The sequence below is a fragment of the Aspergillus vadensis genome (assembly GCF_003184925.1).
Source record: "Aspergillus vadensis CBS 113365 unplaced genomic scaffold BO88scaffold_3, whole genome shotgun sequence".
In the NCBI taxonomy this organism is placed as follows: domain Eukaryota; kingdom Fungi; phylum Ascomycota; class Eurotiomycetes; order Eurotiales; family Aspergillaceae; genus Aspergillus; species Aspergillus vadensis.
In genome coordinates, this window is record NW_020292041.1 from 279,930 (window position 1) to 306,034 (window position 26,105).

The 26,105-nt window shown below is 50.2% G+C and overlaps 9 protein-coding genes across 9 annotated transcripts; 5 read left to right on the forward strand and 4 right to left on the reverse strand.

Annotated features, from left to right (window-relative positions):
• Positions 1-726: 726 nt before the first annotated feature.
• BO88DRAFT_401673 (uncharacterized protein) lies at positions 727-2,786 on the forward strand. Its single transcript, XM_025705903.1, has 4 exons — positions 727-2,331; positions 2,389-2,436; positions 2,490-2,582; positions 2,648-2,786. The coding sequence occupies exons 1-4, from the start codon at positions 775-777 to the stop codon at positions 2,696-2,698; spliced, it is 1,749 nt and encodes a 582-aa protein (XP_025566335.1). The 5' UTR covers positions 727-774; the 3' UTR covers positions 2,699-2,786.
• A 351-nt stretch (positions 2,787-3,137) lies between these two features.
• BO88DRAFT_381190 (putative ubiquitin fusion degradation protein (Ufd1)) lies at positions 3,138-5,639 on the forward strand (the record flags this gene model as incomplete). Its single annotated transcript, XM_025704566.1, has 2 exons — positions 3,138-4,841; positions 4,899-5,639. The coding sequence occupies exons 1-2, from the start codon at positions 3,312-3,314 to the stop codon at positions 5,637-5,639; spliced, it is 2,271 nt and encodes a 756-aa protein (XP_025566336.1). The 5' UTR covers positions 3,138-3,311.
• Positions 5,640-5,900: 261 nt separating this feature from the next.
• Positions 5,901-9,314, reverse strand: BO88DRAFT_381195 (Yip1-domain-containing protein). The gene is made up of 6 exons (XM_025704567.1): positions 9,236-9,314; positions 9,032-9,148; positions 8,741-8,927; positions 7,480-8,683; positions 6,703-7,063; positions 5,901-6,600 (listed from the first exon to the last, which is right to left on the reverse strand). The coding sequence occupies exons 1-6, from the start codon at positions 9,266-9,268 to the stop codon at positions 5,998-6,000; spliced, it is 2,505 nt and encodes an 834-aa protein (XP_025566337.1). The 5' UTR covers positions 9,269-9,314; the 3' UTR covers positions 5,901-5,997.
• Positions 9,315-9,988: 674 nt separating this feature from the next.
• BO88DRAFT_422336 (uncharacterized protein) lies at positions 9,989-12,694 on the forward strand (the record flags this gene model as incomplete). The annotated part of the gene is made up of 4 exons (XM_025708570.1): positions 9,989-10,621; positions 11,599-11,649; positions 11,705-12,378; positions 12,454-12,694. The coding sequence occupies 4 exons, from the start codon at positions 9,989-9,991 to the stop codon at positions 12,692-12,694; spliced, it is 1,599 nt and encodes a 532-aa protein (XP_025566338.1).
• Positions 12,695-13,131: 437 nt separating this feature from the next.
• On the reverse strand, positions 13,132-18,843 carry BO88DRAFT_381204 (ABC1 kinase family protein). The gene is made up of 9 exons (XM_025704568.1): positions 18,181-18,843; positions 17,961-18,095; positions 17,786-17,905; positions 17,595-17,729; positions 16,356-17,539; positions 16,199-16,295; positions 15,247-15,602; positions 13,845-15,184; positions 13,132-13,780 (listed from the first exon to the last, which is right to left on the reverse strand). Exons 1-9 carry the CDS (start codon positions 18,539-18,541, stop codon positions 13,603-13,605), a joined length of 3,906 nt encoding a protein of 1,301 aa, XP_025566339.1. The 5' UTR covers positions 18,542-18,843; the 3' UTR covers positions 13,132-13,602.
• A 443-nt stretch (positions 18,844-19,286) lies between these two features.
• On the forward strand, positions 19,287-20,026 carry BO88DRAFT_401683 (dolichol-phosphate mannosyltransferase subunit 3). Its single transcript, XM_025705904.1, has 3 exons — positions 19,287-19,497; positions 19,578-19,646; positions 19,772-20,026. Exons 1-3 carry the CDS (start codon positions 19,450-19,452, stop codon positions 19,931-19,933), a joined length of 279 nt encoding a protein of 92 aa, XP_025566340.1. The 5' UTR covers positions 19,287-19,449; the 3' UTR covers positions 19,934-20,026.
• Positions 20,027-20,437: 411 nt separating this feature from the next.
• Positions 20,438-21,752, reverse strand: BO88DRAFT_432417 (xanthine phosphoribosyltransferase; the record flags this gene model as incomplete). The annotated part of the gene is made up of 5 exons (XM_025709358.1): positions 20,438-20,768; positions 20,829-20,941; positions 21,013-21,325; positions 21,389-21,495; positions 21,720-21,752. The coding sequence occupies 5 exons, from the start codon at positions 21,750-21,752 to the stop codon at positions 20,720-20,722; spliced, it is 615 nt and encodes a 204-aa protein (XP_025566341.1). The 3' UTR covers positions 20,438-20,719.
• A 912-nt stretch (positions 21,753-22,664) lies between these two features.
• Positions 22,665-24,377, reverse strand: BO88DRAFT_381209 (putative C4-dicarboxylate transporter/malic acid transport protein; the record flags this gene model as incomplete). The annotated part of the gene is made up of 4 exons (XM_025704569.1): positions 22,665-23,095; positions 23,155-23,565; positions 23,636-23,951; positions 23,993-24,377. The coding sequence occupies 4 exons, from the start codon at positions 24,375-24,377 to the stop codon at positions 22,747-22,749; spliced, it is 1,461 nt and encodes a 486-aa protein (XP_025566342.1). The 3' UTR covers positions 22,665-22,746.
• A 1,066-nt stretch (positions 24,378-25,443) lies between these two features.
• BO88DRAFT_401685 (uncharacterized protein) lies at positions 25,444-25,931 on the forward strand. The gene has a single exon (XM_025705905.1). It carries the CDS (start codon positions 25,491-25,493, stop codon positions 25,725-25,727), a length of 237 nt encoding a protein of 78 aa, XP_025566343.1. The 5' UTR covers positions 25,444-25,490; the 3' UTR covers positions 25,728-25,931.
• The last annotated feature ends 174 nt before the right edge of the window (positions 25,932-26,105 follow it).

Here is a 26,105-nt window from a genome sequence, read left to right on the forward strand (position 1 = left end):
TTTTTTTTTTTTTTTTTTTTTTTTTTTTTTTTTTTTTTTTTTTTTTTGCTATATAAGAATATTTAACTGCCTCCTCCCCGGCTACTGTTGTCAACGAGCTTTCCTTTCATTGTCAAACCTTCTTGCCTACAGGCTCGTATACACCCCCATCTACGGCTCTTTATCTTCCCTCCCTCCCCCGTATTTGAAAATAAGCTCTAGAGGCACCCACCCCCCAATTCCACCGGCATTCTAGAAGCCATCTCTCATCCCTTGAAGCCTTCCTCCTGCCTACTGGTCCTTTCACCCGATAGGGTCCCACGGACACGCTTGTTCAGTCACTTCCATTGTTTACTGGGTAGGTAATATTTCGTTGTTCGTGCTTGTTTCAATATCCGCGAACTAGTAACAGAGGACACTCATACTTCATCCTGTCGTGATGCAGCATACACCTTGACATTCCTGCGCAAATCGGCCCGACCAGCCCGTCAAAGGAGAAAGAAGTACTATATACATCCAAGCATTCTATAGCACTTCTAGATCCTATAATTAGCCACCCTGCCCAACTACCCAACCAGCTGGCCTGAGTGGTGCAGATTGCGCACGAACAACTTCCTGATCGTCGTGCACTAGTCCGGTGATCTCATTCTTGTCGCATTGCCACTCTTCCTTGCGCTGCCCCCCGTGACACTTGTTCTTTTGACGCCCAGAGCTTCTGTATAACTCCCTAGTATGTCCAGCGGTGAGCTATGGTCCACTTTAGTCACCGCAATCGATCCCGGTAGTACCAAAGCCATGCCCATCATCCTTCAATCGACCATCGATCTTCTGGAGACAGAACTAGCCAAGGCTAGAGCGGCGCTCCATGAGATCCAGCCTACGGCATCCTCTTTATTTACGAAGCGAGATGAGCTCGCTTTGGGTGCCGTGGCAGCATATCGTCAAAATCTTATCGACCGTGCGCCGGACTTTTTCTATGGCGCGAGTCGGTTGACCCCCAAGGAGTTGGGACTTGTCCCGGCTGTCCGCGAAGTACAGGCGGACGATGATGACGATGATCATGTAAAGACCGCGTCCAAGCAACACCTTCAGCCTGTCCAGCCGATTGCGCCCAAGCGCGCTTCTCTGGCCGATGTCTTATCTAACAGTCTAATCCTCGACCATATGGCCCCATATCTGTCAACCTCCTCATTGTTGGCTCTAGCATCCACTTCCCGCCAGGTTCGCTCATCGATAGTGGACACTCCCTACATTTTCCGCCACCTTGATCTGACCCAATGCCGTGGTGCAAAACCAGCCAGCACACCTACGACAGACTCGGCGGAGCAAGTATGGAGTGATGAGCAAGGGGAAGACTCCTTAGTCGAGGATGAAGTTCATTCTGCGCCTCTGAGGGGCATCTTTGCTAGTCTCCAAAGGCAGTCGATCCTGCAGGACGTGCGCACATTGGTTCTGGATGGACTGTCCGTTCCAGCGGATTTGCTTGCGGAAATTATCCTCACAGATCGCTTCAACGTCAATATTCTATCCATCAGGGAGTGCCGCCATCTCAATGAGCGGAAACTGATGCAGGTGCTGACCCATGCGGTACGGCCTTCCCGCCCAAAGGGCACACCCCGCGTTAAAGGCATCTATCACTTTACTCCTCTCCAACAGTCTCGTGCGGTGATCCGCAGCAGATACCGCGACTGGTGGAGCTCGAGATGTGGCAGCCAATCGTCTATTACTCCGGGCCCGGAAAACGGGTCAGCAACTGGTGAAGTTGCTGAAAGTGCTGCACAACAACAGGATGCATGGTATCGCTCGTCCGGGCAGCTCTTCAAGCGGAGCATTGAGGATGGCTGGGCAGAGACAATCAAGCAGTGCGAAGGTATCATTGCATTTGACGCTGTTTTATGCCGTGGTCCTCGTCACGACGTTGATCTTTCCACTCCCATGCCGGAAGGCCAGGGCGTATCTCAGCCAGAGGGCCGGCCGCCGCTTGCGCCAAAACTGGCAACTGTCGCACTAGGGCCCCGAGGATGCGATGGCTGCCACACATCACCCGAAGGCCCGACCTTCTGGGGCCAGTCCCCGGATGAAAACCTTCCCCTGCTCACGCCGCCACCGCTCCACTCTTCGTCTGTAGCCAAGGCAAAAAGGCCGGTGTTGATTCCGGACGAGCAGCCCAGTCTAATCGCTCGCTGCACAGATTGCTTGACAGATCGGTGGTGCCATCGTTGCAATAAATGGTTCTGTGAGGATTGCCTGCCTCATCCTGAGCGTGTACGGAACAATCTTTCGCCGCACCAGACAGCGTTCAGAAACCCGCAGAGCAATCTGGGTAGTACTGAAGAGTCCGAAGATCAGAGGGTTCGTATCTGAAAGGCGCCGTATGATGTAGAAAAGTTGTCTGACCAAATTGAACAGCAATTCAGCCGCGGTGTAAGCAAAGATTGCTGGGAGTGCGGTCCAACGGTAAGTCAATTAGACTACAGTTATGTTTGCCGCTGTTCTAACAGCTTGTGCAGTGTGTCCAGTGCAAGACGGAATGCCAGCGAACTTGCCAAAGCTGCCGTGGTGAATATTGTGTTGAGCACAATGAGGGATGTTCGTCGACGATGGTATGCTCCTTGAGTCACCCAAAACCCTTTTGCGACTCACATTGACCTTGTTGGCATTCTCACAGTGCGATTGGTGCAATGCCAGTACCCGGCATCGGGTGAGAGAACTGTACTGACATCCTGTGCGAGTAAAGGCTCCCATGAGCTAGTTTGGGGAAGACACGCAATTCTGAGATCCTTCAAACCTCTCTCAGCCTGGTCTCATCTTGCTATATTGAGGTTCTTTTCTTTCGTTAGGGTTCACAATCTCGTCTCTTTCGTTTTTCTTTTTCTTTTTTGGGTAGTACTATATTAGCCGGCGTGCTTTTCTCGCCACTCAGAATACCACTGCAGCGCGTATGATTTAGCCATACTTTGAGTGTATCTACCTTGAAAGGGTTGTAGGCCCTAGGAAGCAAGAGGAGGTAAAATTATGATCGTTGACTGCCAAAAAGTAGCAGTCAGACGGAGTAGTAGTATAGGGAAAGTGGACAGTAAACAGACTGATGACAAATCGGCGCTTGGAGTTCCAGAAGGCACGCGGTGTTTCGCAACCTGAGATGAGCCGCAATGGCTGATGTATGCATGCATTCTTTCCATCATTCATCGCCTCCCCCCGCCCACCATCATTCTTAATCTCGATTCTTGACCCATGATGGTCTCCGCTACTGCCCTCGTCTCCACTCTCCCCTCCACACTCTCCTTTCCTTTGCTTCCTCACATACCTCTTTCCCTCCCGCTTCGGAGATCATGACGGGGAACCAAGGTTCCTTGCGCTGGTCGTCGCAATTGACTGTTGCTCCAGCCCAGCAAAATCCCAAGCTTTCCGGCGATAAGATCATACTGCCGCCATCCGCGCTCGAGCAGCTTCTCGCGGCTGCCCCGCTTCAAGAGGTAACTTCGTCAGGTCCAGCACGCCCATACACCAGCACTTTCGATCCCTTTAATCCGCACACCTTCGCCGCCGAGTCCCAGGCGCGCGAACGGGCGGTGGATCGCCAGCAGCAATTGCCCCATCCGCTTACGTTCCGCATCGTGAACCCTCAGAACGAGCGGGTGGTATATGCTGGCGTTCGTGAGTTTTCTGCGCCAGAGAACGAGATTGGTCTCAGCACCTTTTTGCGCGGGGCTCTTGGCATCGATGCCACTCGACGACCGTCACCACACGAAGATGATGGTACGGATGGTGAAGTGACGAACGATGCGCCAGCCGCCCCGACCACGGTCACGGTCCATGCACAGCAGTTACCAAAAGGTACTTATGTCCGTCTGCGCCCTCTAGAAGCTGGATACGACCCGGGGAATTGGAAGGCTTTGCTTGAACAACAGCTGCGGGACAATTACACCACATTAACCTCTGGAGAGGTCCTCACTGTTGCAGGGGGGCGCGATCAGTCATTTCAGTTCTTGGTTGACAAAGTTGAGCCTCATGGCAATGGAATTTGCGTTGTGGATACGGATTTGGAAGTGGATATTGTCGCCTTGACGGAGGATCAAGCCAGAGAAACATTGGAGAAACGATTGGAGAAATCTGCTCGTGTCTCTGGGAATAGGGCAGGCACATCTGTTGGGGGCGAGTTGCGACTTGGTCAAGTAGTAACTGGTCAGGTTGCGCTTGGGGACTATGTCGACTACGAGGTCCACAAATGGGATCCTACGAATGCACTGGAAGTATCTGTCGACGGTGCCGACGACGCAGATCTCTGCCTCTTTGCCAGTCCCCTTTCTGCCCGCCAGAGGAACCGACCGCGGGAAGATGAGCATGTCTTCAGTGACCTATCGAATCGGCCGACTAAACGGATTAGGATCCAACCGACGAATGTGGATATGGAAGGCGCTGAGATGCTGTACATATCGGTACATGCTCCCACTTCTACCGCCAGTTCAGAAACTGGAGTTTCGGCGCTGCCATATAGCCTACAGGTTCATGTGGGCTCGTCACCCGCACAAGCTGAGAATGCTGCAGGCATCGAGCCAGAAAGCCATGAACCGGGTGATGTCCAGTGTAAAAACTGTCGTCAATGGGTACCTGAACGGACATTGATGCTACATGAGAACTTTTGCCTTCGAAACAACATCCTCTGCCCCCAGTGCCAGAACGTGTTCCAGAAGCGGTCTTCGGAATGGCAAAATCATTGGCATTGTCCTCATGACTCGGCTTATGGCACCGGCGACGCGGAGAAGAATCGACACAATCTCTTTTTCCACAGCAAGCGCTCCTGTAGTAGCTGTGGATTTGAGGCGGAGGACCTCCCACGTCTCGCTCAACACCGCACAACTGTCTGTCCGGCCAAGCCCATTTTGTGCCAATTTTGTCATCTTGTGGTCCCACAAAAGAGTGAATCAGACCCTGAGATGGATGATCCGGACGTTTTAGTCTCCGGCCTCACACCACATGAATTGGTGGACGGTGGCCGGACAACCGAATGCCACCTTTGTGACAAAATCATCCGTCTTCGCGACATGAAGATGCACCTCCGCCATCATGATCTAGAACGCCTGTCTCGACCCACTCCTCGCATATGCTTAAACAAAAATTGCGGACGGACGCTTGATGGACGCGGTACGCAGAGTGCAGTCAATCTCGGTCTATGCAGCATCTGCTTTGGACCACTGTACGTAGACACCTACGATCCCGAAGGCAAAGCGCTACGGCGGCGCATCGAGCGCCGCTACCTCTCTCAGATGATGAGCGGCTGCGGCAAACCATGGTGTCAAAACGAATATTGCAAGACGGGCAAGCAAGCTAGACCGTCTTCCACATCTGGTGTGTCTGCTCCGATGGGCGCGGCTGCTATTCTAGCCGCAGTACGGCCTTTGCTTGACGCCGTCAATCTTCAAGGAGATGTACCGAACACCGCTCCTTTCTACTTTTGCACGGATCAGGCAGGCCAGCAACGCCGCATTGCTGCAGAAATGCTCTCAGCTGAGGGTGCAGTAGCTGACGGCAAGACCTATGCATTGCCGTGGTGCGTTTCCGCCGTTGAAACCACGGCGGGGAACCTAGACAAGGCGCGAGAGTGGTTAGAAAATTGGGCTCCTGCGCAAGGGGAAGGCACGTATTCGCTTCAGCGGTAATGAAAAATTTTATAATATTGTCAAATAACATGCAAAATATTATCAGTCATTTAAGCAACGATACTATTCTAACATTGTGTATTCTCTCACGTGTTGAATACGGATCACTATCAATGTTAGAATACTATGTCTGGTAAGGCCTGCTACGCACTTGTGGCTGGAAGATATCCCTCAGACTTGATACTATATTTTTACTCCTTTCGTGGACATCTAGTTTCAAAATTTATGAATCTACGCAGGTCAAGGAACAATCCATGTCTCGTTAAGTGGTATGTATAGAAGAAGGAGAGAGCTTAATGATTCGTTGTCATGATTTCAATCAGATATCGTCTGTGCATGCTTGCATGTATAATCTGTATCACGCCGCGCCCGTCTTAGCAGCCAGAGTCCCACTTCCCCGAGACGAAAAGATACCCATGATACCAAAGACCACATAAAACAATGCCAGTGGGTACGCGACTAGGCCCCTCATTCCACGCATGCGCGCCACGGCACAGAACATTCCCGAGGAGCTGTACGTGCACCACCCCACGGCGGCGGTAGTCAACAAGTATCCGAACAGAGTGTCCATGGGGATCAGGATTCCCACTAAGCTGGTCAGCACTAGCGGGAGGAAGCAGTATCCCAGCACGCTAGCGGAACGAGGGAAGGTCAAGGTAGCGGAGAAGTGGCCGGCAGCGGAGGCGTCTGACATCGTGGGTTTGTGATGGGGAGAGTAATTGGCGGGATCTGCGGCGTTGGGGACGGGGGCCGTATCGAGGGCGGGAGACATCAGACTGAGAATGAGATGTAGAGCTACGGTCCCGAAGACTGCGACGCCGTAAATGTAGCCGTAGAAGACCTTGCCGGAGAGGAGCAGGAATGTTCCATATAGGACGATGTAGAGAAGGGCTCCGTAGAGGTCGCTGTCATCCATGAGGTGTTGGTCGATACGCGCAAAAGGGTTGAGCACAGTTAGGGTCTATAAAGTGAGCGCAATGGTAAGCTTGGGTTTCACTAGAGCTCCTGCTCTATATAGCTGGTTGATCAGACCGGGGGTGGGGGGCTTGCAATATGTACACACCTTCGTGCGGATATGCTCGAAATTGACCCCCAACTCTTCTAGAAGTGGTGGCTCCCCATCGTAGCCCTCCGTGCCAAATGCAGCGAGCCATCCAGTCCTCAGTCCTCCTTGCTCACCCATCCTTCCACTGACTCCCGCAGAAGGGGACCCGAAGCCGCCATATCCGCCACCAACCCCTCCGACGGGGTATGCCTGAGATGCTGGGTTAGGCGCACCACCGAAACCGCCGTAGGATGCCTGTGATGGGGTTGTATGACCCGAGACGGAGGTATAGGATGAAGGGTAGAATTGGAGGTTTTGCGCCGATGATTGCACGCCGTAAGGCTGCTGCTGGGGGTAATACTGGGCCATTGCGGCCAGGCTTTGGGGTCGATGTCGGATTGAAGAGATGAGTAGAAGCTGTAGGACCTAGTGTACGTGTCGAAAAGTCGCGATATCGACTAGAAGAGTAAGCAGAGGGGGAGACAGTGGTTTGGGAAATTGAGGATGGAGATGGAGACGAGGAGTTGCAGGTAGAGAGAGAACAGCTGGCGGGCGGTGAGATGAGTTGCCTGGGTCCTCAAGGCCACCAGCCCCATCGCTCCCTTCCTATCGCTACAGATATAGTTATTAGTTGTATACTGAACGAGCTAACAATCGTAGAATATCAACGCTTAATTGATTCATGCTTCTAACAGGAATGGGAACTCCCTTAGGAAAAAAAAGATATGAGCAACTCTCCCCAGTCTCCCTTCCCCCTCCTCTATCTATTTTGTTACAGTGTCAAATATTTTCTACAGGAAATTAATGCCGATTCCAAACTGCAGCCCCTTCCGGCCTTCCTCACCCTTGCGAAGTACCAGGGGTAGGGAGAAGTTGAGCTCGAACCTGGCCACCGGATGGGCGTAGACAAGTCCGACACCCGCCGCGATGCTAGGCAGACCATTGGTCAGCTCAGAAACCGTGGAAGCCATGGCATTTTGGACCTCCGCACCCGAAGTAGGTGCGTTCTTGTCAGCCGTGCGGAGGGACAACAACCGTCCGCCATTGATAAAAGCTTGCAGGCGGAGAGGCTTCTCCGCGCCTACCCTGGGGAGCGGGAACAGAAGATTGGCGCTTCCTGCAGCATACACATCACCACCAACAGCATCTGCTCCATCATGGGGACCAAGACCGCAGAGACGGAACCCACGGACGTCTGTAGGGCCTCCAAGTAGGAACCGGTCGTTCGTGCGAGAGAGCTGGGGTTTGGAGTCACTATCGAGGCCAAGAGGGTAAAGAAGGCCGGCGCGGAAGCCTGTAGTCAAGCTGATACCACTGTCCCCCTTGATGCCAGGAATCGGAATGGGAACTGCGGCTTGCGTTTCAATCTCCGACTTCCAGAAAGAGACGTCGCCCTTAAGAGGGCCCCAACCAGCCACTTCGTTGAACATTTTCGCGTAGTAACCACGAGAGGGAAGAAGCGGGCTATCTCTTCGGTCCTTGGTCCAGCTGTGGAACACGCTGCTCTTGACACTATCGCCTGCATCAGCTCGAACAGTAGGAGATGCGTTCTCGGCAAGTCCAGTCATCTGTCTCCAAAAACCGTTGTAGCCGAATTCATGTTGTTGACCGGAAGGACTTGCCCAACGGAATTTGGACCATCCTCCTCGAAGCACCTCCTCGTGGCTCGCCCAGGATTTCTGCGTGGCACTGGCAATTCCACCAAGCTCCAGACGGAGATCCGGGTTACTCAGGACTGGGGTGTCAAAAGTAGCTTGGTAGGCAGACCTTGTTCGGGTGCCCAGAGACGCATTAAGGTTCAGGTTCTCTGCACCTCCGAACACATTACGCCACAGGAGGTTGCCATAAGCCGAACCTTCGGCATTTCCAAGATCAGTACCTGTCTTCAACAGCACGCGGGACCTTTCTTTGCCGGAGAGATGAACTTTAATGCTCGGGATACCTGACCCGTCTACTTCGGACTGGTCCAAGTATACCGAAACGGGTTGTTGGAAGATGTCTATACATGAGATTAGAGTCGAGTCTTAAGCTAGCTATCGTCAGGGAAGGGACGAACCGAATCTGTTGAGCTTGTCCGCACGTGCCGAAACTTCCCGCAAGGCCTCGGAGAGCGTATAGGGTCTGTCTTGATTACTGCTCAGAAGGGGATCGAAGATTCGCTCCAGGAAGCCTCGGCGGGTGTTGCGAGCGCCGTGAACCTCTACCGAAGAAATAGTGCATGGCAACGTGGAATTTTGGTCGAGCTGATGTTATACAAGCTCATAGGTCAGCTATCATGACGCACGATGTATAGTAATAATGATCATATCCATGGCCCACAGCCAACCATGAGGGAACAGTAGCTTACCAATTCACCAAGGCGAGTCTGCGCCTTCTGATAAATGGCACGAACGCGCTCATCGACTGCCTGCTGCTGCTCATTCAGCACTTTCGGATCGGCACGCTGTTGCAGGCGCGCGAAGATCTAGAAGAGAGAGAACGCCGTTTGTGGTCAGTGCATAGTGCCCGGGGGAATTCCTCAGGGTTAAACCAATGGGGACGCATCACGAACATCTTCGTCATCAGCAGAAAGTGGAGAGGACATTGCTGCGGCGGCAATGGCCAGATGAGACCTGCTTTTCCTTTCCTGCTTTCCCTTCGGAAGCGGCGAAGATGAAGCCATCCGCCCTCGCACGTGACCGTTCCCCGAGGTGCCTCCGGGGGGTTCCTTACAAGCCAGGCCGCAACGCAACTAAAACCAACTATAGACCCAGATCTTCCCTCTCTCCCCCATCTCCCCAATTCCGCCATCGCCTTGGTGTCAGATAGCGTTTGCCTTGCGATCTGCTCCTGTCCGCCCCTTTTGACTTCGGGCCAGTTCCCAACAGCTCAGTCTTTGTTTGTTATTAATTCTATCCTTGTCGCCCCTGACCTTCGCTACATTCGTTCTTTTGTCCTCCCGTACTTCGCCCCCCTCTCCGATCTTATTGCAAACCGGCCAGAACGAACTATAAAAAGGATGGCGACTAAAGCGGCTTTCAAGCGCGTGCGTTGCGCCCTATCAAAAAGGAAACATTCCATTGCATTGTATAACTAACAGATGAACAGCTTACTCGTGAATACCAGAACATTCAAAAGAACCCCCCGCCTTACATTGTGGCACATCCGTCAGAGTCCAATATACTCGAGTACGTCATTTGTAGCAGACTATCACTACCTGCGTCGCCTGTTTGCGACAAAAGTTGACATTTCATCTAGATGGCACTACATTCTCACGGGACCCCCGGGCACACCGTATGAAAATGGCCAGTATTGGGGTACCCTAATGTTCCCTCCCGAGTACCCATTTGCTCCTCCGGCTATTCGCATGCACACTCCTAGCGGTCGCTTCCAACCATCAACTCGGCTATGCCTCAGCATCAGTGACTTTCATCCAAAGTCATTCAACCCCGCATGGGAGGTTTCTACCATTCTCATCGGCTTGCTCTCCTTTATGACGAGCGAGGAGATGACTACCGGAAGCGTGAGCGCATCGGAGGCAGAGCGACGAGTACTGGCGGCGCGGTCTAGGTGGTGGAATTCTACTGGTGGCGGTTCCCATGTCAGCGCTACCCCAGGCGTGACCCCTACTGCCAAGGGTATCAACAATGTGAAAGCTGGAGACGGCGGTCTAAAGTTTCGCTCGGAGTGGCCAGAGCTTGATCAAGAAAATTGGAGGTGGATGAAGGACAGTCGCATCGACACCAACACTGGCCAGCTCATGCCTGATCCTAGTGCGACTAGATGCTCCCCAGAGACAAGTGCGCTTCGCCGACGACCGAATGGTAGCGCTCCGGGACTCGGTGCGGTGATGGAAGGCGGCCATGTCGCCCGAGAAGCAGGCCAAAGCTGGGTCCGCCGCAACAAGATCTGGCTCGGATTTGCAATTCTATTCGGATATGCACTTCTGACCAGGCTGGTGAAGGATGTCCAAGGCTAATGGCTGACAAGGTCGAGCTGGCTCGGCTTTCCGCTCCTTTTGTATATTTCAGATTGCCCAATTAAGCGTTTGATCGGACATGCAGACACCCCCGCACGATTTCTCTTTCTTATTCTGTCTTCTTTCCCCTTTTTTTTTTTTTTTTATTTCGTTTTATTTTTTTTTTTTTTTTTTTTTTTTTTTTTTTTTCTCTTTTCCCAGCCAGTGCTGTTTCTGATCGACCTTTTACTTTCAAGGACCCCGGTTTCAGTTTTCTTGTTCCAGTATAGTGGTCCAGGAGAGTTTGTGCAGATATTTATGGGCTTATCTGATTTCTCAGCTACTGGAGGGCGCCGGGGGATCTCATGTGGCGTTCGAGACATTCATCAGATAATATCACTTCTCAACCGTTTGTCGTTGGGTCTGTTCTATCCCAGCCTTTTGCGTCTTGGAACATGCGATTGTTCTTATCTTAAGAGGTTGCCCAAGCATGATGGTGGGGATAGTTTGGTTCCGGATGGAGCGAATACTTGTACATAAGCAAGTCTGCTTAATAGTCAGAAAGAATCACTCTTGCAGGCGTGGTGGCCTCCACAGTACCAAGTACTTGTTTCTGCTCTGACCGCAGCAGTGCAGCAGTGCCTCAGGCCTGCAGATGGATGTCAATCAGCTCGCGCCTGATTGGCTGCGGACAATGGCGGAGATAACCGGAATCACGTGGGCGGCGGGCGGGAATTTTCCGGCTTGCAAATAAAATCATTTCGTATCGCCGAAATTACTGTCGATACCGTCGCTATACATCATCGCTTTACTCCTCGCCCTTTGCTGGAGATATCTTCTGACGGCCCCCCCACTCCTTCCCTAGCATATTCCGTCTGGCAGTCCGTCGTCAACTTCCTCGTCCTTCTGTTTAAACTTTCTTTGTGTTCCATCGCGCATCAATAATGGGTTGGTTCTGGGCAGACTCTCAAACAAAGCCCGCGCCCGCGGCTCCGCACCCTGTGCCATCTTCAGATGCCTCTCCTCCCGTACGTAAAAACGCTACTCAAGCGCAGATGCGAGAAAACTGACGGGTTCTTATAGCCAGGATGTCCCATGCACGCATCTAACACCACACCGGCAATGCCAGCCCCGTCACCCGCCTCCGAACCTCCCAGTGCCTGTCCAGTCCGGTCCGCAGATTCCCCGTTCTATGTGCCTCCGAAGTCCAAGTCCCCGGAGTCGCAGCCTCCGTCGAACCCAGCTCCCAGCTCCGACTCGCGATCTACGCTTTCAAAGCTGAACCCTCTCAACTACATGTTCGCCTCGATCTCCCAGGAAAGAGCGCCCAACCAGACTGTGGATCTCCCCGTGGAGCGAGAAGTTTCGTCCATTCCCAGATCCGATATGAATGAGAACTGGGAATATCCTTCCCCCCAGCAAATGTACAACGCCATGCTGCGCAAAGGTTACACCGATACCCCGCAGGACGCCGTCGAGGCCATGGTTGCTGTTCACAACTTCTTGAATGAGGGCGCTTGGGATGAGATTGTCCGGTGGGAGCGTATATTCTCCAAGGGTTTGGCAGATGGCTGGGAAAAATGCCGTCGCGGAGAGGAGAACATCGCGATGGACGAGTTTAAGGAGCAGATGTCCAGAGCTCCCAAGCAGGATGTTCCTCCGCCGCGACTCATCCGATTCCAGGGTCGCCCGCATGACCTAACGCCCAAGGCACGGATTCTTCAGGCTTTGGGCTGGGTGTATCCTGCCAAATTCGAGTCAGTACTCCCAATAGCACCTGTTTCTTCTATTCCGTTTGGGGGTTTTCAACTAACATTTGCCTGTTACTGTAGGTCAAACCCACCTTTCGATCGCCATGATTGGTTTGTAATGCGGCAGACGCCATCCGGTCCTAAGGAAGTCCGTTATGTTATTGACTACTATTCCGGTCCTCCCGAACCCACCGGAGAGCCTGTTTTCTACTTGGATATCCGACCGGCCCTGGACACCCCAACTGCCGCTGTTGAGCGACTAATGAGATGGGGAGGAGATGTCTGGTGGCGTGCCAGTGGCGCCTCCGTTCGGGAAAACTAACTGACTGGTTGGTTGATCTATCAATCGGTTGATTATCGTTAGCATCGCATGGCCGCAACATTCGTCGACACCGTTCAACAGGACACTCTTAACACTCTGGGAAGGCGCAGGCGTCTGGTTTCGGTTCTTCGTTCATTCTGTGGAACCGCCCTGCTATAGTATCCATGTTCTTGTTCGTTCGGATCACTTGGTTTGCGTGCCCCTCTCTATTCATTTCGGCTATGTCTTTATAATAACGTCATGTGGATGCTGGAGTATCAGGAGAGTTCGTCGTCATATCGAACGACCGGGGTTATTTTTCTCTATTGGTTGCATGCTTTTTCTGGGCTTTTAGTGCCACCCTCTCAGCTCCACTCTCTTCCCTTCATGTGGAATTTGTCTTGATATTAATTATCTTGATTTGTAATATATACGAATTCATGCTGCCATTAAATCGTGGGCGGTGTTATGAAAGGTACAATTCGTGTTTGTAATCTATCGTAATGCTGTGCATAAATGACTGGCTACTATGTATTAATATACTGTACAGAACGGCTTTGCCTCGGCAGTTATTTCAGCCCAACCCGTCATTTGCGTTAGGTATTCCGGGAATACATCACTTGAAACACGACTGACAAGGAAGATCGGTGCTAACCGTGCCAATTGTGAAGAGTAGTGGAAAGCTCGACCACCCGCGCTGTTATGGGTATCTGTTGCTCAGTGCCTGACGGCAAGATGGGTATCAACGTCGAGTTGGAAGCCATGGTGGATCTCTGCGTATAGAACCGAGGGTATGCATCGCACCCCGGTTCAATGTTGCGTCTTTTTCAAGCATCATTGGGCCGAATACGTGTGTTCTGTCCCTGAACCGCTTGATGAAGCATGCGGGTGCTGGCTGTGTTGTTCAATCCTTGCCTTTGCATCTGCAATCATATGTTAGGCGATAAGAGATCGTATTTGACACACTGCTCAACGGTTTCAAAACTGCTTTGGAGCAATCCGCGCGCCTCGAGCCCTACCCATACGCGAAGCATGGACATGTCGCCGGACCGGACGGATTTGAAAGCGGTAGTGTTAGATCCCAATTTCCGTAGAATGGGAAGGGAGCTAAATGACAGAGCGAATCAGTCAGTGGGCCGTTTCAAGTAACAGAGCCAGATGATCTACCTACCTCTTGAAAAGATCAAGGTTGGGATCCAGATTACGTCCAATGCCCTCGAGGAGAAGACATGAGATAACGACGTTGACGAAATCCCCCTCGAGTCGAACGTGATGTTTACGGACCATGGATAGGACATCACTCAGTACATCTCCAATCTTGACGCTGCCGAGGGCAAACGTGCGTGACTTAATGTTTAGCACCAGGTGTTCCATGCCCAGAGCGAAGTAATATGGGTCAATCACTGCATCCGGTTGACGACATCGTTCGACCATAAGTTCACCTGCTCGATACCCATCGAACTCGGCAATGGCGCGAAACAGGTCAATGAAATTGCGCCGGTTGAGTTCATTAAGTTGAGTCACCAGTCCAGTGTCGATGAAAATGAGCTGGGGTCGATAGCCTTCAGTATTTAAATCATCAAGCGCTTTCACCCAGTCGCGCCGATTATGGATATGTGGGCGCAACCGTGCGAGCACAGATTCTGTAACATCAACCTCTTCCGCAGATGGTGCCTCCGATGCGCGAGACTTATTTCCCAGTGATAGGTCCAATTCACTCGGCCGGTAGAATCGAACCATGATATTTCCGGGGTGCAGATCCGCGTGAACGAAGTTATCGATCAAAAGCATATGGAGGAAGGCATCCAAGCCTTCGTTCGCGATCTCTTCCTGGTAGACACCTCCACCTACCTCGAGGAAGGTCGATAAGGGAATACCCTGTGCAAACTCCTCAACGAGCACCTCGCGGGTAGAGTAGTCCAGATACGGGTATGGGAACCAGGCTGTGGTGCGTGACCTGAACTTCTCACGGAACATGACGAGGTTTGTGGCTTCAATACGTAGATCCAGTTGTAATTTCATCATTTCACCAAACTGATGGACTTCATCCGGTAAAGATAGCCAATTCATGGTAGGTATGGCGTTGACCAAGGATGCGAAGAACGACATGATTTTCAGATCTCTGTGAATCACGCGTTCTACCCTCGGATGAAGCACCTTGACGGCTACATAGGACGATGGTACCCTTTGAGGAGAGCTCTTGACTAACGCCCCAACGTTCTTTCGTACCTTGTCTCGTAGACCATGTGGATGACGGTCGATATCGTCATCGGTCCCCGCAAGATTGGGCTTCAGCTTCGCCTTGTATACCTGCGCGATAGCGCCCACGCCCAATGGTTCTTCTTGGAATTCCTCGAAAATGTCTTCGAATGGCAGCCAATTGAATGCCTTCCTTATTGTTCGCTTCGTTTGATGCAATGAGTGTGCAGGTGCATTGGAATGCAGTGATGACATGATGTCGCAAAGTTCCGGTGGGAAGATATCGGTACGTGAGGCCGCCCATTGTCCAAGCTAGATGAAGACCGCGAATGAGTAGAGCACGGATTGAAAGAGCTCGGCGACTGATTATTTACCTTGATAAACGCTGGGCCTGCCCGTTCCATAGATCGGACCAAAAACCTATACCACCAGAGAGTCCCTGTGCGTATGCCCTCGCGATCCTTCAACTGCTTTCCAAAGCATATCGTCGGAGCCGTAAGGATGACAGGCAGGAAGATTATGACGAGATGGACAAACCGGAAGCCCGTCGCAATCGGATCATATATGTAACAGTATGTAAACACGTACAGTGTTTGCCAGAGTCGCTTCAAGCCTCGCGCATCGCCGTCGACGGTCTTTCGTACCTCCTGGCGCGAGACTTCCAGCATCTGCATCTCGCCGGTCTTCCCGTTGTCGTCATCTCCATCCTCGGCCAGTTGTAGGAATGCTCCTGGCGTCATAGCAGCAATGAGAACAGTTCTGATCGAGGGACCTCCCCTCGGAGGTCTTCGCAAAGGCTGCTGCGTCCATAATGGCCTGCGCGCGAAATGCAATCGAGGCTGCGGAAGAAGGCGGGACAGTAGTAGTGGATTTCTACCACGGCTTAAACAGAAACGGCTCGCGAGGACGGCCGTCCTCATGTTCTCGTAAAGACACCGGCTCGAGAGCAGGTGAATCAGTCATCGAAAGCAGAATAGCTGGCCCGGGCGGTCATAATAAAGGCGAGGGAGGGAGCTAAGAAGAGATGCGCTTGCTTGGTTGTTTGTTGGAGTTTCGGGATGGACAGGAAGCCCAGCCGGCGGGCCAAGCACGTGGGGCGACGTCATCGAGCAGTACTTGTTCTCTCCCAATGCTACTAGTTATGGTTTAGTAGTTCATACAATTTCTACACTTTCATGCAGGCGCCCGCTTCGCAATCCATCTTTCATTCTATGGAGTCTAATAACCCGGCTTTATCCATTTGACTAGAAAAGCTCATCCAAAGCTTACAAAATCGCAGCCAACACCGGCCGGCAAGCCACTGTCTAAAAGGAATCTGTATCTAACCATTCACTGTTGACTTGGAGTCTTGAAGATGCCTGGACACATGGCTGTGCATTAACTGCTGCATGGTAGATTTATCGGTTTCGGCAAGCGTGTCGGGCTAGCAGGGGGGCGTCAATACCAATCATGGCTAAAATTGTAGTTCTGAGGATAGACTTACATCGCTCTTCAACAACTCCTGCACCAGGACAGAAATATTGTCACGATCTTTCTTCACCTGCACTTGTTCGGTCTCCTCCGTGGGTTCCGAGGCTTCTGCACTCAGCGTCTTCTCAAGCAGTGGAAGGATCTCCATCCTTTGCAGGAATCTTGAGACTGCCATGGCGCCCGCTTTATTGGACGCCATAAGGGCCATGGCGAACCAGCCTTCACTCCGGACAACAGGCCATTGTGATTGGGCGATCATAGCACCAACCGGCAGCGCGATATCCTCATGTAAGTCGAAGAACCTGTCCAGCAGGGCAACAGCAGTAGGATCCTCTTCCCGAGACTTTGGCACCAAAGTACGGCATATGGAGGCTACGGTGCGTCCAATCTCTGTTTTGATGGGAGTAGAGTCTGTCTTCTGGAAGAGAGCAAGTAGCAAAGACAAAAACGTTCGTTCGTCGTTGGAATCAGTGCCGTCCCTGGGGAGTCCCTCTAGGAGACGAGAAATATTATCAATCGCTGCCACAATCACCTGTCGTGTGATGCTTGTGGCGGCGAATTGAACCTGGGGGACGGACTCGTATTGCCATAAGCGTGAAACCGCTGGGAGTATGCCAGCCTCTCCCAGTACCAGCCTGTTATTACCAGCAATCGCAAGGTTCTTCAAGAATCCAAGCGCAGAGTGTAAGACCGCGCCTCTCACATCACTCTTAAGGATAGATATCAGTTCTTCATGTATTTTCAGATCTTGAACCATCCTTTCACAGGTCGCGTCTGAGCGAGCCAAGTTGCCCAGGATAACACAGGAGCATATCTGCAGCTGATCTTCCGTCGACTTTAGCCACGTCTTGAGAGACTGGGCCAGAGGGGAATCCAGCGGATAGTACTGCGCGAATGAGGTCGATCCAGAGATCTCCGCGAGGATTTGGTTGATCTTCAACCGTGACTGTGCTAGTGCCTGGGTATCCTCAGCAGATGACTCAGTATTAAAGGTCAGTGACCGGCTGAGCAACGCTAGAATGCTGGGCACTGTATAACTGGATATGCAGATTTCTTGAAAGCGCGTATGGTTTAGATATGCCGCCAGGCCACTGACAAGTCCGGAGAAACGGGATGGGGTGGAAGCGACTTCTTCGTCAAGAGCAAGCTCTACAAGAAGCGAGATTGTCCCATCGGGAGACGAGGCGATTCCTTGTTCTGGGCGTTCCCACAGTTAGAATAGAAATGCAAAATTGGGGAAGCGAAGTCATGCCTTGTTCTCCAACCAACTCAATAAGCTCAAAGACGTAGTCAAGCAGGGCATCCTTGTCCTTGAATGCACCATCTTTTACTAATTTTAGGAGAATATAGACTATCTTATCGGCAGCCAACTGTGTCTGAGCAGGCCCTATAAGTCGTCAGTATCGTAGCTCGCTTTGAAATCCGAGCAGGAGTTCCAATTACCGAAGTCGATGCAAATGTTATACAGGACAGGGATTACCACTTGAATCAAATCGGGGTTGCTTGAGTGCTGGACAATAGCAGCCGTGTAATTGTGCTCCACTACAGTCTCTCTATTCTCATCTGAGAAAATCAGAATTGAGCTTTCTTCAAATCCCCTAGGGGCCAGGGAACTCACTAGTGTCAGCACAGGAATTGCCGACGAGCCGTAACGCATGGAGGATGACTCTGTTATCAATAGTCTCCTTCGATGCTATGAGCTGGAGGAAAAAGTCGAAAACTCCAATCTCGCCATAGGAGACCCGCCATAAGGCTAACAGCAATATTAGCTAGGTGACAAGACAAAAAGTGCTTGGTTGACGGAGATGATAATACCACCGAAGTGGTTGATGACTTACGGGCTCTGCTGCCATTCGCCATAGCCTCTGCAGCTGGTACTAGGTAAGGTGATCTGCACTTCCACAGCTTCCGAAGAATATCTGGAGTATCTTTCAGAGCGTCCGAAATGTCTGCATTCTCTGCAGCTTTGAGGCAATTTTGCAGGGACTCGAACAAGTTCTTCTGTTCTTCAGATGGCAACGGTTCAGTTGCCGCAAGTGTGGAGGCCGGTGGCAGTGAAGCCAATTCGGAGAGAACTTGACTGAGAGGGGGGCATTGTACTCTATGGACAGTCCCAACTGTCCCTGGGGTCAGATCAGATTGCTGGTCGTTGCCCTGCATGCTCCCTGGGACATCAATCCTGCCACTAGGGGGTTCCATTTCTTGAAGCCCGCTTTTGGTCGGTAAAGCAAGCCCAAGCTCGGTGGTTATTGTGAGACAATAAAAAGGCGCTGTTCTTCAAAATCCGAGGCTATGTTAGAGTTACGAACTGCTCGATCATGAGGTTGTAAATGATTGCTAGGATGAATACTATAGAGTATTGAGCGACAATGGTGTTCTTCACCTGATCGGAGTTAGCGCGAGAAACTATTGCACCCGAGGAATCCAAATAGGATGCAGAGTGGTGTCTTCTCAAAAGTAGTAAGTAGGTACTAGTACTGACTCTCTGCTACGCCAGAGGCTCTACTTGCGAGGAGAGACAAAATAACCAGAATAAGCAATTTCTGGATACTTTTACTTGTTTCTTTATTCAACATGCCCAACCTAACATTGCAAAGATAATCCATACTTTTACATACTATACCTCACAGTACACAGCACTCACAACATACCAACTAACCACGAGACAGACGCAGGTCTCTAGTTTCCAGAGACTTGACTTAACCCCCAACGTCATAAGAGGGGGAAGTAAATGTACCCCTCCTTGACCCTTACTTACCTTGTCAGGTACCCTGTAGTCCAGTTGACTAGTTAATAATAATTGATTAATCAATTTTGTGTCCATAACCAGGAGTAACAGAAACTAAACCTGAATTGGGATGGCGTACGGCGACCCGACTAGCCCCAAGCCGCAAGTCCAGACCCGCCCCGATATGGCAACTTGGCCAGGCGCTCCGTACAGACAGACAGACAGACAGAACAGACACCAGCTTAACTCTCCCGCAGTCTTTCATTTTAAACCCGGGCAACATTGTAACATCACATTGTCCTTTTCTTTCACTTCTACCCTCTTTTACTCCATTTCATCTTGACCAAGTCTTTTCTTTCGACATTACACAAACATCACCATGACGCGTGCTCAGCAGACTCTCTCCGTTCTCCTACTTGTCTCCTCGGTATGCTACTAGCTCCGTCTAACACGCTGTACAATTGTCGCAAACCACGTCACTAACCAGCATAATTTCCACATGTTCAGCTCTACCTAGTCCTCTACCTCGGTCTCGTTCCTCTCAACGAAACAGTCCAGACTGAAGTCATCCCTGTTGTACGTTTCCCCATCGCCCACCTCTGCGACCAACAACCCACACCACCCCCTCCTTCATCTACAATATCTCCGATCCGCAATCCCACACTCCCTACTTGCTAACCATTGCACCTTATCTTTTTCAGCTCCCATTCTACGCACTAATAAGTTTTGGCTGTTATCTTCTCGGCCGACTGGGTCTGGCCATCCTCACATTCAATGACGTGCCCGAGGCGCATGAAGAGCTACAAAAGGAGATCGAACAGGCCAAGGCCGAATTGCGCAGAGCGAATGTCGATGTCGATTAAAAACAGCGAACCCCTCACTTCCCAATACCATATCAGTTTCTTTTCTTGTTGATTCGGCTGGTTTGTGCAATATGGTGGTCTGGTTTACTTGGATGGGGGCGGTTTATTACTACTAGCTTCTTTCAATGTTAGGTTTTCCTGGGGCAAATAGGGCCCTTGGAGCATTGTTCATTTGATGTTCTGTATGTGGAGGTGTATTCGATGCCATTGGACTGAAGTAAACCGTTATCTTAGTCTGAGTATTTGGGTTTCAGCGGTCGAATTCGATTCTGTGTGTTTGTATGTCTATACATGGCATGTGTATTACTATGGAACTACTGCTGTTGCAGTTACGGGTAATGTTTTGTGGTGTCATTCCCCTATCTGGGGATCTTTGTAATATGACACATTGCCATCTACATTCTATATTGAACGCCATGGAGAAAACGAATTGTTTCGAATTCTGCGTGAGCGAATCTGAAGCGCAACTGTTATTAAAAGGCAATACCAGTCTATGTGAGAGATACGCAGGCGTTATTCAAGGGCAAAATATAAGCTAAGATCTTCATCATTCATGGTACCAAAATTGCTTTTGTTCTATCAAATAAACCCATCAAAACACCTTTCCGTAGCAAACCTGAAACATGCAAAACTCTTCTTCCAATATCTAACGGGGGAACGCAGCATATATGCAACCAACGAGAGCCGGTATCTATGCGTGGATGGCTTAACCAGGATTTCTAGGCATGAAAAGACGAGGTAAAATAGTGGCTAAGCGAGAGCAAAATCGCGCTGAGTAGAAGAATCTCAGACGAGAGGGTTCTCCTGAGCCAGTCTGTCATGCTCGTCAATGTCCCTGTAAGATGTATATGTTAGCATGTATATCCATACTCCGGCGTTTTGTCCAATGACGTACTTAGCTTCCCAAGGATAGCAGATCCAGACATCAGCGGTCGTGACGGATGCGTGGTAACGGCCAGAAGTCATCATATCCTCGGGCAAGACACCCTTCTTCGGCTTGTCCTTGTTCTGAAGAGATTGTTAGTCGTATGAAGGAGATATGTTCGGCGAAAGGAACGAAATCGTGATGATAAACGTACGTGAACAACGTAGACGAAGAAGTTGGTCTTCTCGCCTTCACGGCCGAGCTGCTTCTGCGCAATCTCGACGTCCTTCTGGAGCTCGCTGACGGCATATTCGAGGGTGGTACGGGTATCGTCAACTTCGTCAACAATGAGGATGTTCTTGCCAATGAGGTTGGCCATTTCCAGGGAGCTCAGGTCCAGCCATTGTGTACGGGTGACCTTGGTTCCGGGAACTTCTTCGGCGTCACCACGACCCAGGTCCTCGTAGAGCGACAAACCGATGGCCTGGATGGGGATGTTAGGCTCTCCAGTGCGCTTCAAGAAAGAACTGTGTGAAATATAAACGTCAGAATAGGGTTCCTAAATGAGGCTGTGTTTTATTCCGACGAACCGGAGAATGCGGGCAGGGATGTAGCCACCACCGCCGATAGCAATCATAAGATTGGGCTGGAAGGTGTCCAGGATCTTGTCAGCGGAGGCCTGGCATAGTTTGTGAACCTGCCAAGGACATTCGGATGTTAGCGGATTGTTGCAAACTGAACGGACAAATGTGTGACGGCCAAGCTAGGCTGCGACGTAGGCATGTGGCCAAATGATCGAGAAGTATGTGCATGCAAGACCGGCAATGGCAGATACGCCTCACACAAGCCCGAAAACCAAGACCAGCTACATGTGGCTGAAGGGCTTGGAAAATGTAGAGATTTCGAAAGCAACCTGCATACCTGGTTGTACGTGACATAAACCTTCTGCGGCATTTTGACGGCGGGTGCGAGGGGTTCGCAGGAATTGACCGATTGAGGCGATATGATAAGTAAAGTTGGAGATAATCAAAAGGCTTGACCGAAGGTCGGGCGTGTACAAGTGAGATGGATAGGTGAAGATACTAATGAGTACGGAGATGGCAAGATCACATATGAGGGGTAAATTTGAACCCAGAAATTTTTTTTGCCTTTTCGTTTTTTTTTTGTTACCCCTCGTTTTTTTTACTCAAATTTTTAAATTAGGATTAAAGGAACACCTGCGTCACAAGCTGGATAACTGGATAAGGTTCTCTGCCGAGTACTTTTGCCCGCCGGGCTGCCACACGGCAGAGACAGATCAAATCATGGGCCCATGGGGGGCTTTACCATATCCGGAATGCGGGGACTGTATTGTGGCCTATCAGGGTGTATTTTCATGCGCTAGTATGGGTTCTGATTCCAATTTGAGTATGGTCTGTTCCTGCCATCAGTAATGGAAATCAGTTGGAGAGGCGGAGGACGGAGGTCTCCGTCGCTAGGCAGTATCCAAAACAGGATGTTCCTGATATGCGTACTCTTGCGTTCTTCTGTACAAAGCTTCTTTACTAGTCACGTAGATCCTATGCTTATTACAGGAAACCCATACTGCAATTTCAGAATATATACCTTACTCAGGTTAGCTCATAACCTTAGGAGTAGTGTAATTCCCTAACTAGTTCTATGGCGGGGTATTCGGACCCCTCCACTAAGTAGGAGTCTCCATTTTTGCCAGATACACCCCTCACTTACTAAGTAAACACAGAAAACAGTCGTTTCAGCTCCCAAGGATAGCAGTAATTTATTTTGACCAAGAGAACTTTTATCGTCGTTCGGTACCCGATTATATGCATCTATGGGTATATATGCTGCGCTAAAATGACCCAAACAAGAAAGCCTTCGAAGATTTCATCTTCATCCCCTCTCAGTAACAACTTCCATTCGCCTGCAAGAGCGAGACTTTGGCACGCCTTTATACAGGTGTATTCTCACCTGGCGACTCAGGCTTTATTCGGTTGACCTCAAAGCCTCCTTCATCTTTATCTTCTCCTTTTTGAGGCCAAAGTATTTGGCGGTGCACGATGGCACGCACCATCATATAACAGACAAAAATATACATCAAGATTAGCGGAAACACCATAGCGCAGCCGATGATGGATATTGCCTTGCAAGAAAAGGCCTTTCCAATTGCAAAGGTTGCCGTTATCAGTGCCGTGTTCGGGAATACGAATGAGAACCATGCCATCGAAAAGACCATCCGGCCCGGTCCAATGGCAGACCAATGTGCGAAGCTGGCAATGAAGAAGAAGAATATTGCTAGCCTGAAGCGCGTATCAGTACGAATTTCACATTCAACGTATGTGGGACCAGTCATCCTTACCCCCATAGCCATAAGCAGGAAAAATTAGCAACAACTTTCACAATGTCTGCAGCTAATGCACCATTGCCCATGAAATCCTCCGGGAAGCTTCTTTTGGCATGGGCTGCCATATTGACAATCCCAGACACGGTAAACGCACTGGGACCAACCGACACGAACATACCAGGTCGGACATTTTCTCGGGGGAGCTTTTGCGACATCAGCCGGTAGATAAAAGCCGAGTACACCATCAGAGATACCAAGAAGCCAACGCCTTGGATAGTGGTACCACCAATTATGATTCGCAAAGAGCGAGCAGGCTCAAGTTTGGAGCTCAGGATCCCAGCATGAGGGCCTATTATAAGCATTGGGTACGCAGGGAAGATCCAAATAGGTGTCATTTGTGCAATCGTAAATGTCTGGGTCGACCACCTATAGCTCGTTAGTTGTCCTGCTTGGTTTCTAGGCTAACATGTCTAATATTAGGGCTCTTTGCACTCACAGAATGAGGTAAATAGCGGCAGAAGAGATGACTGCCAGGGCTGCATCAATCCAAAATAAGATTCCGACCGCATATGTAAGCCAGGGCCCTGTGTGGTCGGGTCCATATTGTGAGATATTGATCAGAATCGTCCCGAAAGAGACCAGCGAAGCCGGAACAAATAATGACTCTGTCGGATGCAGGAAGGATGCTTTGAAAGTGTAAGGGTATAGGTAGAATCGTGTGATCAAAAGACACCAAATTAAGATGTAGAGGAACAAGTTGGCTAGGAAGAAGATAATTCCAATGGTTTCCAAGCCGCGAAATCTATAGGGTACTATTTCATACTGGCGATCAGTACATTTACCCCATACCTACATAAGACAAGGGCACACTCACCAAAGTACAAAACATTTGCGATTCCCCCAGTTGCCATAGTCAGGGTGAAATATGCCCAGGTAATGTGACGAATACGCTTCTTCCATCCAAGACCAGTTGGTCTGGTTTCGGCTTCACTCTGGGGGTAAGCCATTCCATCCACACCCTCGTCTCCATCTCCTTCAGACTTGCGATATGAAGAGCTGTGAATGGCGTCTAATGCCGAGGTGTGGGCTTGGCTTATTATAGATCCTCTAGGGTGAAAGTAAGAATCGCCGCCAGTATTTCCTGCAAGGTCATTTTGGGTATCTTCAATGGTTGGGGTTCGGTAGCCATCATCCCCTGGGCTTCTCAGGTGTCTGGGAAACAAGCGATCCGGAGTCATTGCGGGTTCTCTGTGGGTAGGGACACAGTCATGTTTGTGATTCCTTGGACAAAGTCTCAAATCAGATCCCCTGCTGATCCGTTTTGGAACAGGTTCCTCGAAATGCAACTTCCCTTGCTGGGTAGGGTTTTCTCAAGTCAAAAATGTCGGTCTCCAACTATATAGTACTTCACAACTCGATCTGAAACACACACACACACACACACACACACAAGGAGTCAACCTGCTAGGGGGGAAATGGTGATGACGACCACACAGATTTGCTTTTCTTCTTCAAGAAAAGAATCGCTTGGAATCAGGGATACAAAGTTGAAAGGGAAAGGAGATAGAAAATGACGTAGAGGAAAGATCGGCCCCAGATCGACAAAGCCAGGAAAGCCCACGCGTAAGACTTGGTTTCACACACAGTTGGAACTGAAACGCATAGGGCTGGGAGGACGTATATAGTAGGTTAAGTACAGCAAGGGAAACTAGCCACCACAGTGAGAGTTAGGAAAGCGCAGAGAATAAAAAAATTAAAAATAAATAAAAAATAAATAACAAGCGACTGCAGTGCGGCAGCGATCAAGATTCGACGGGCCAACTAGTTAGTAGTTATAGCTCCTCGCATGTCATCATCGCGGCACTGATTTCCTCTGCTAAATGCTAACAGGAGGCCGCCGTCCACTTCGCCGGGTGTTGGCACCAATCACACCAATGGGATCTTCCCGGTGTACTTTGTAAGAGGAGGGTTCGTTCGGGGCCAAGCGGGTGAGCGAAAAGGGCCGTCAATAATAGTCAAGACGCTTCGACACAGCTGATTCGGGGCAGATGCGTGTAAGTGATTGTCTAGAGCAGCCTTCTGGCTCTTGGTCTGCAAAATGTGGAGGGCAGTAGTATCACTGCCGTAAGTCCGAGGGCGACATATTGGGCAGGCAATGAATCAATCTGTTGCCTCTCGGATATCGGCACGCCTCCATTTTCGTAGCGGGGAAGCGGGAAGCGGGAAGCATACGTCGACTATCTATATGGATGGATCTAGTATCTACTGTTAGTAAGTAGCCCGAAAGCTTGGTACCAACTATGTACCACTAGATCAGAACATCTAGCCTTCGTCACCCAATTATTGCCTGCATGGTACTGACAAATACTACTCTCGTATTCATCAATCCTGCGGCAGATAAAAATTGTATTGTGATTCGTTACGTTGCGTTGCAAGAGTACAGTACTTACCGACTCCTCAAGACTTCTCCAATGAAGTCTATGATCAGTTACTTAGTGCTGCGCAGTAACCAGCTTACAATTTTCTCGATCGATTATATATTGCCCGTCATACTAGTATTGAGCTATTTCCCAGTTAGCCAGCCCTGAACAAATTGGCGAAAGCACAGCTATCTTCTTCTAACCCTTTTCCGTCGATACTGCCCAAGGGATGCACATCCTACCTCATGATCAGCACGATAACTAAGCTGAGAGATTTTGAGACACATGAAGTAAAGACGACCCATTCATGACCCATCTTTAGATAGATGTTAGAGATCTAGCTATCTGTATCCCTAGCATGGGATAGGATGGATAGTTATAAACTCAAGCCTGCAGGTACACCTCATCTTGCATATGCCACTTACTACGTGGTTATCCCTGCGCGATGCTGGCTTTCAGATCCAGATCTGGTATTGTCGTATTATTTTAGAATCTCATAAATCCTCCTCCTAAGTATAGTGCATAGTACATCTTCGCGAGTACGTT

What these genes read in the sequence shown, in the direction of transcription:
- BO88DRAFT_381195 (XM_025704567.1), bottom strand. Translation starts at nt 9,268, where the DNA reads ATGTCCTCTCCACTTTCTGCTGATGACGAAGAT. An exon ending in AGACTCGCCTTGGTGAATTG is followed by an intron (nt 8,928 to 9,031) that starts GTAAGCTACTGT and finishes GTATAACATCAG; the next exon opens with CTCGACCAAAATTCCACGTT. An exon ending in TCGAGCATATCCGCACGAAG is followed by an intron (nt 6,601 to 6,702) that starts GTGTGTACATAT and finishes CTCACTTTATAG; the next exon opens with ACCCTAACTGTGCTCAACCC.
- BO88DRAFT_401685 (XM_025705905.1), top strand. Translation starts at nt 25,491, where the DNA reads ATGGTACTGACAAATACTACTCTCGTATTCATCAATCCTGCGGCAGAT.
- BO88DRAFT_401673 (XM_025705903.1), top strand. Translation starts at nt 775, where the DNA reads ATGCCCATCATCCTTCAATCGACCATCGATCTTCTGGAGACAGAACTA. An exon ending in AAGAGTCCGAAGATCAGAGG is followed by an intron (nt 2,332 to 2,388) that starts GTTCGTATCTGA and finishes CAAATTGAACAG; the next exon opens with CAATTCAGCCGCGGTGTAAG. An exon ending in GCTGGGAGTGCGGTCCAACG is followed by an intron (nt 2,437 to 2,489) that starts GTAAGTCAATTA and finishes CAGCTTGTGCAG; the next exon opens with TGTGTCCAGTGCAAGACGGA.
- BO88DRAFT_381204 (XM_025704568.1), bottom strand. Translation starts at nt 18,541, where the DNA reads ATGGAACCCCCTAGTGGCAGGATTGATGTCCCAGGGAGCATGCAGGGC. An exon ending in CTCCAAGTCAACAGTGAATG is followed by an intron (nt 15,603 to 16,198) that starts GTTAGATACAGA and finishes CTATGACGCCAG; the next exon opens with GAGCATTCCTACAACTGGCC. An exon ending in CAGGCCCAGCGTTTATCAAG is followed by an intron (nt 15,185 to 15,246) that starts GTAAATAATCAG and finishes GTCTTCATCTAG; the next exon opens with CTTGGACAATGGGCGGCCTC.
- BO88DRAFT_401683 (XM_025705904.1), top strand. Translation starts at nt 19,450, where the DNA reads ATGACGCGTGCTCAGCAGACTCTCTCCGTTCTCCTACTTGTCTCCTCG. An exon ending in TTCTCCTACTTGTCTCCTCG is followed by an intron (nt 19,498 to 19,577) that starts GTATGCTACTAG and finishes CCACATGTTCAG; the next exon opens with CTCTACCTAGTCCTCTACCT. An exon ending in AGACTGAAGTCATCCCTGTT is followed by an intron (nt 19,647 to 19,771) that starts GTACGTTTCCCC and finishes TATCTTTTTCAG; the next exon opens with CTCCCATTCTACGCACTAAT.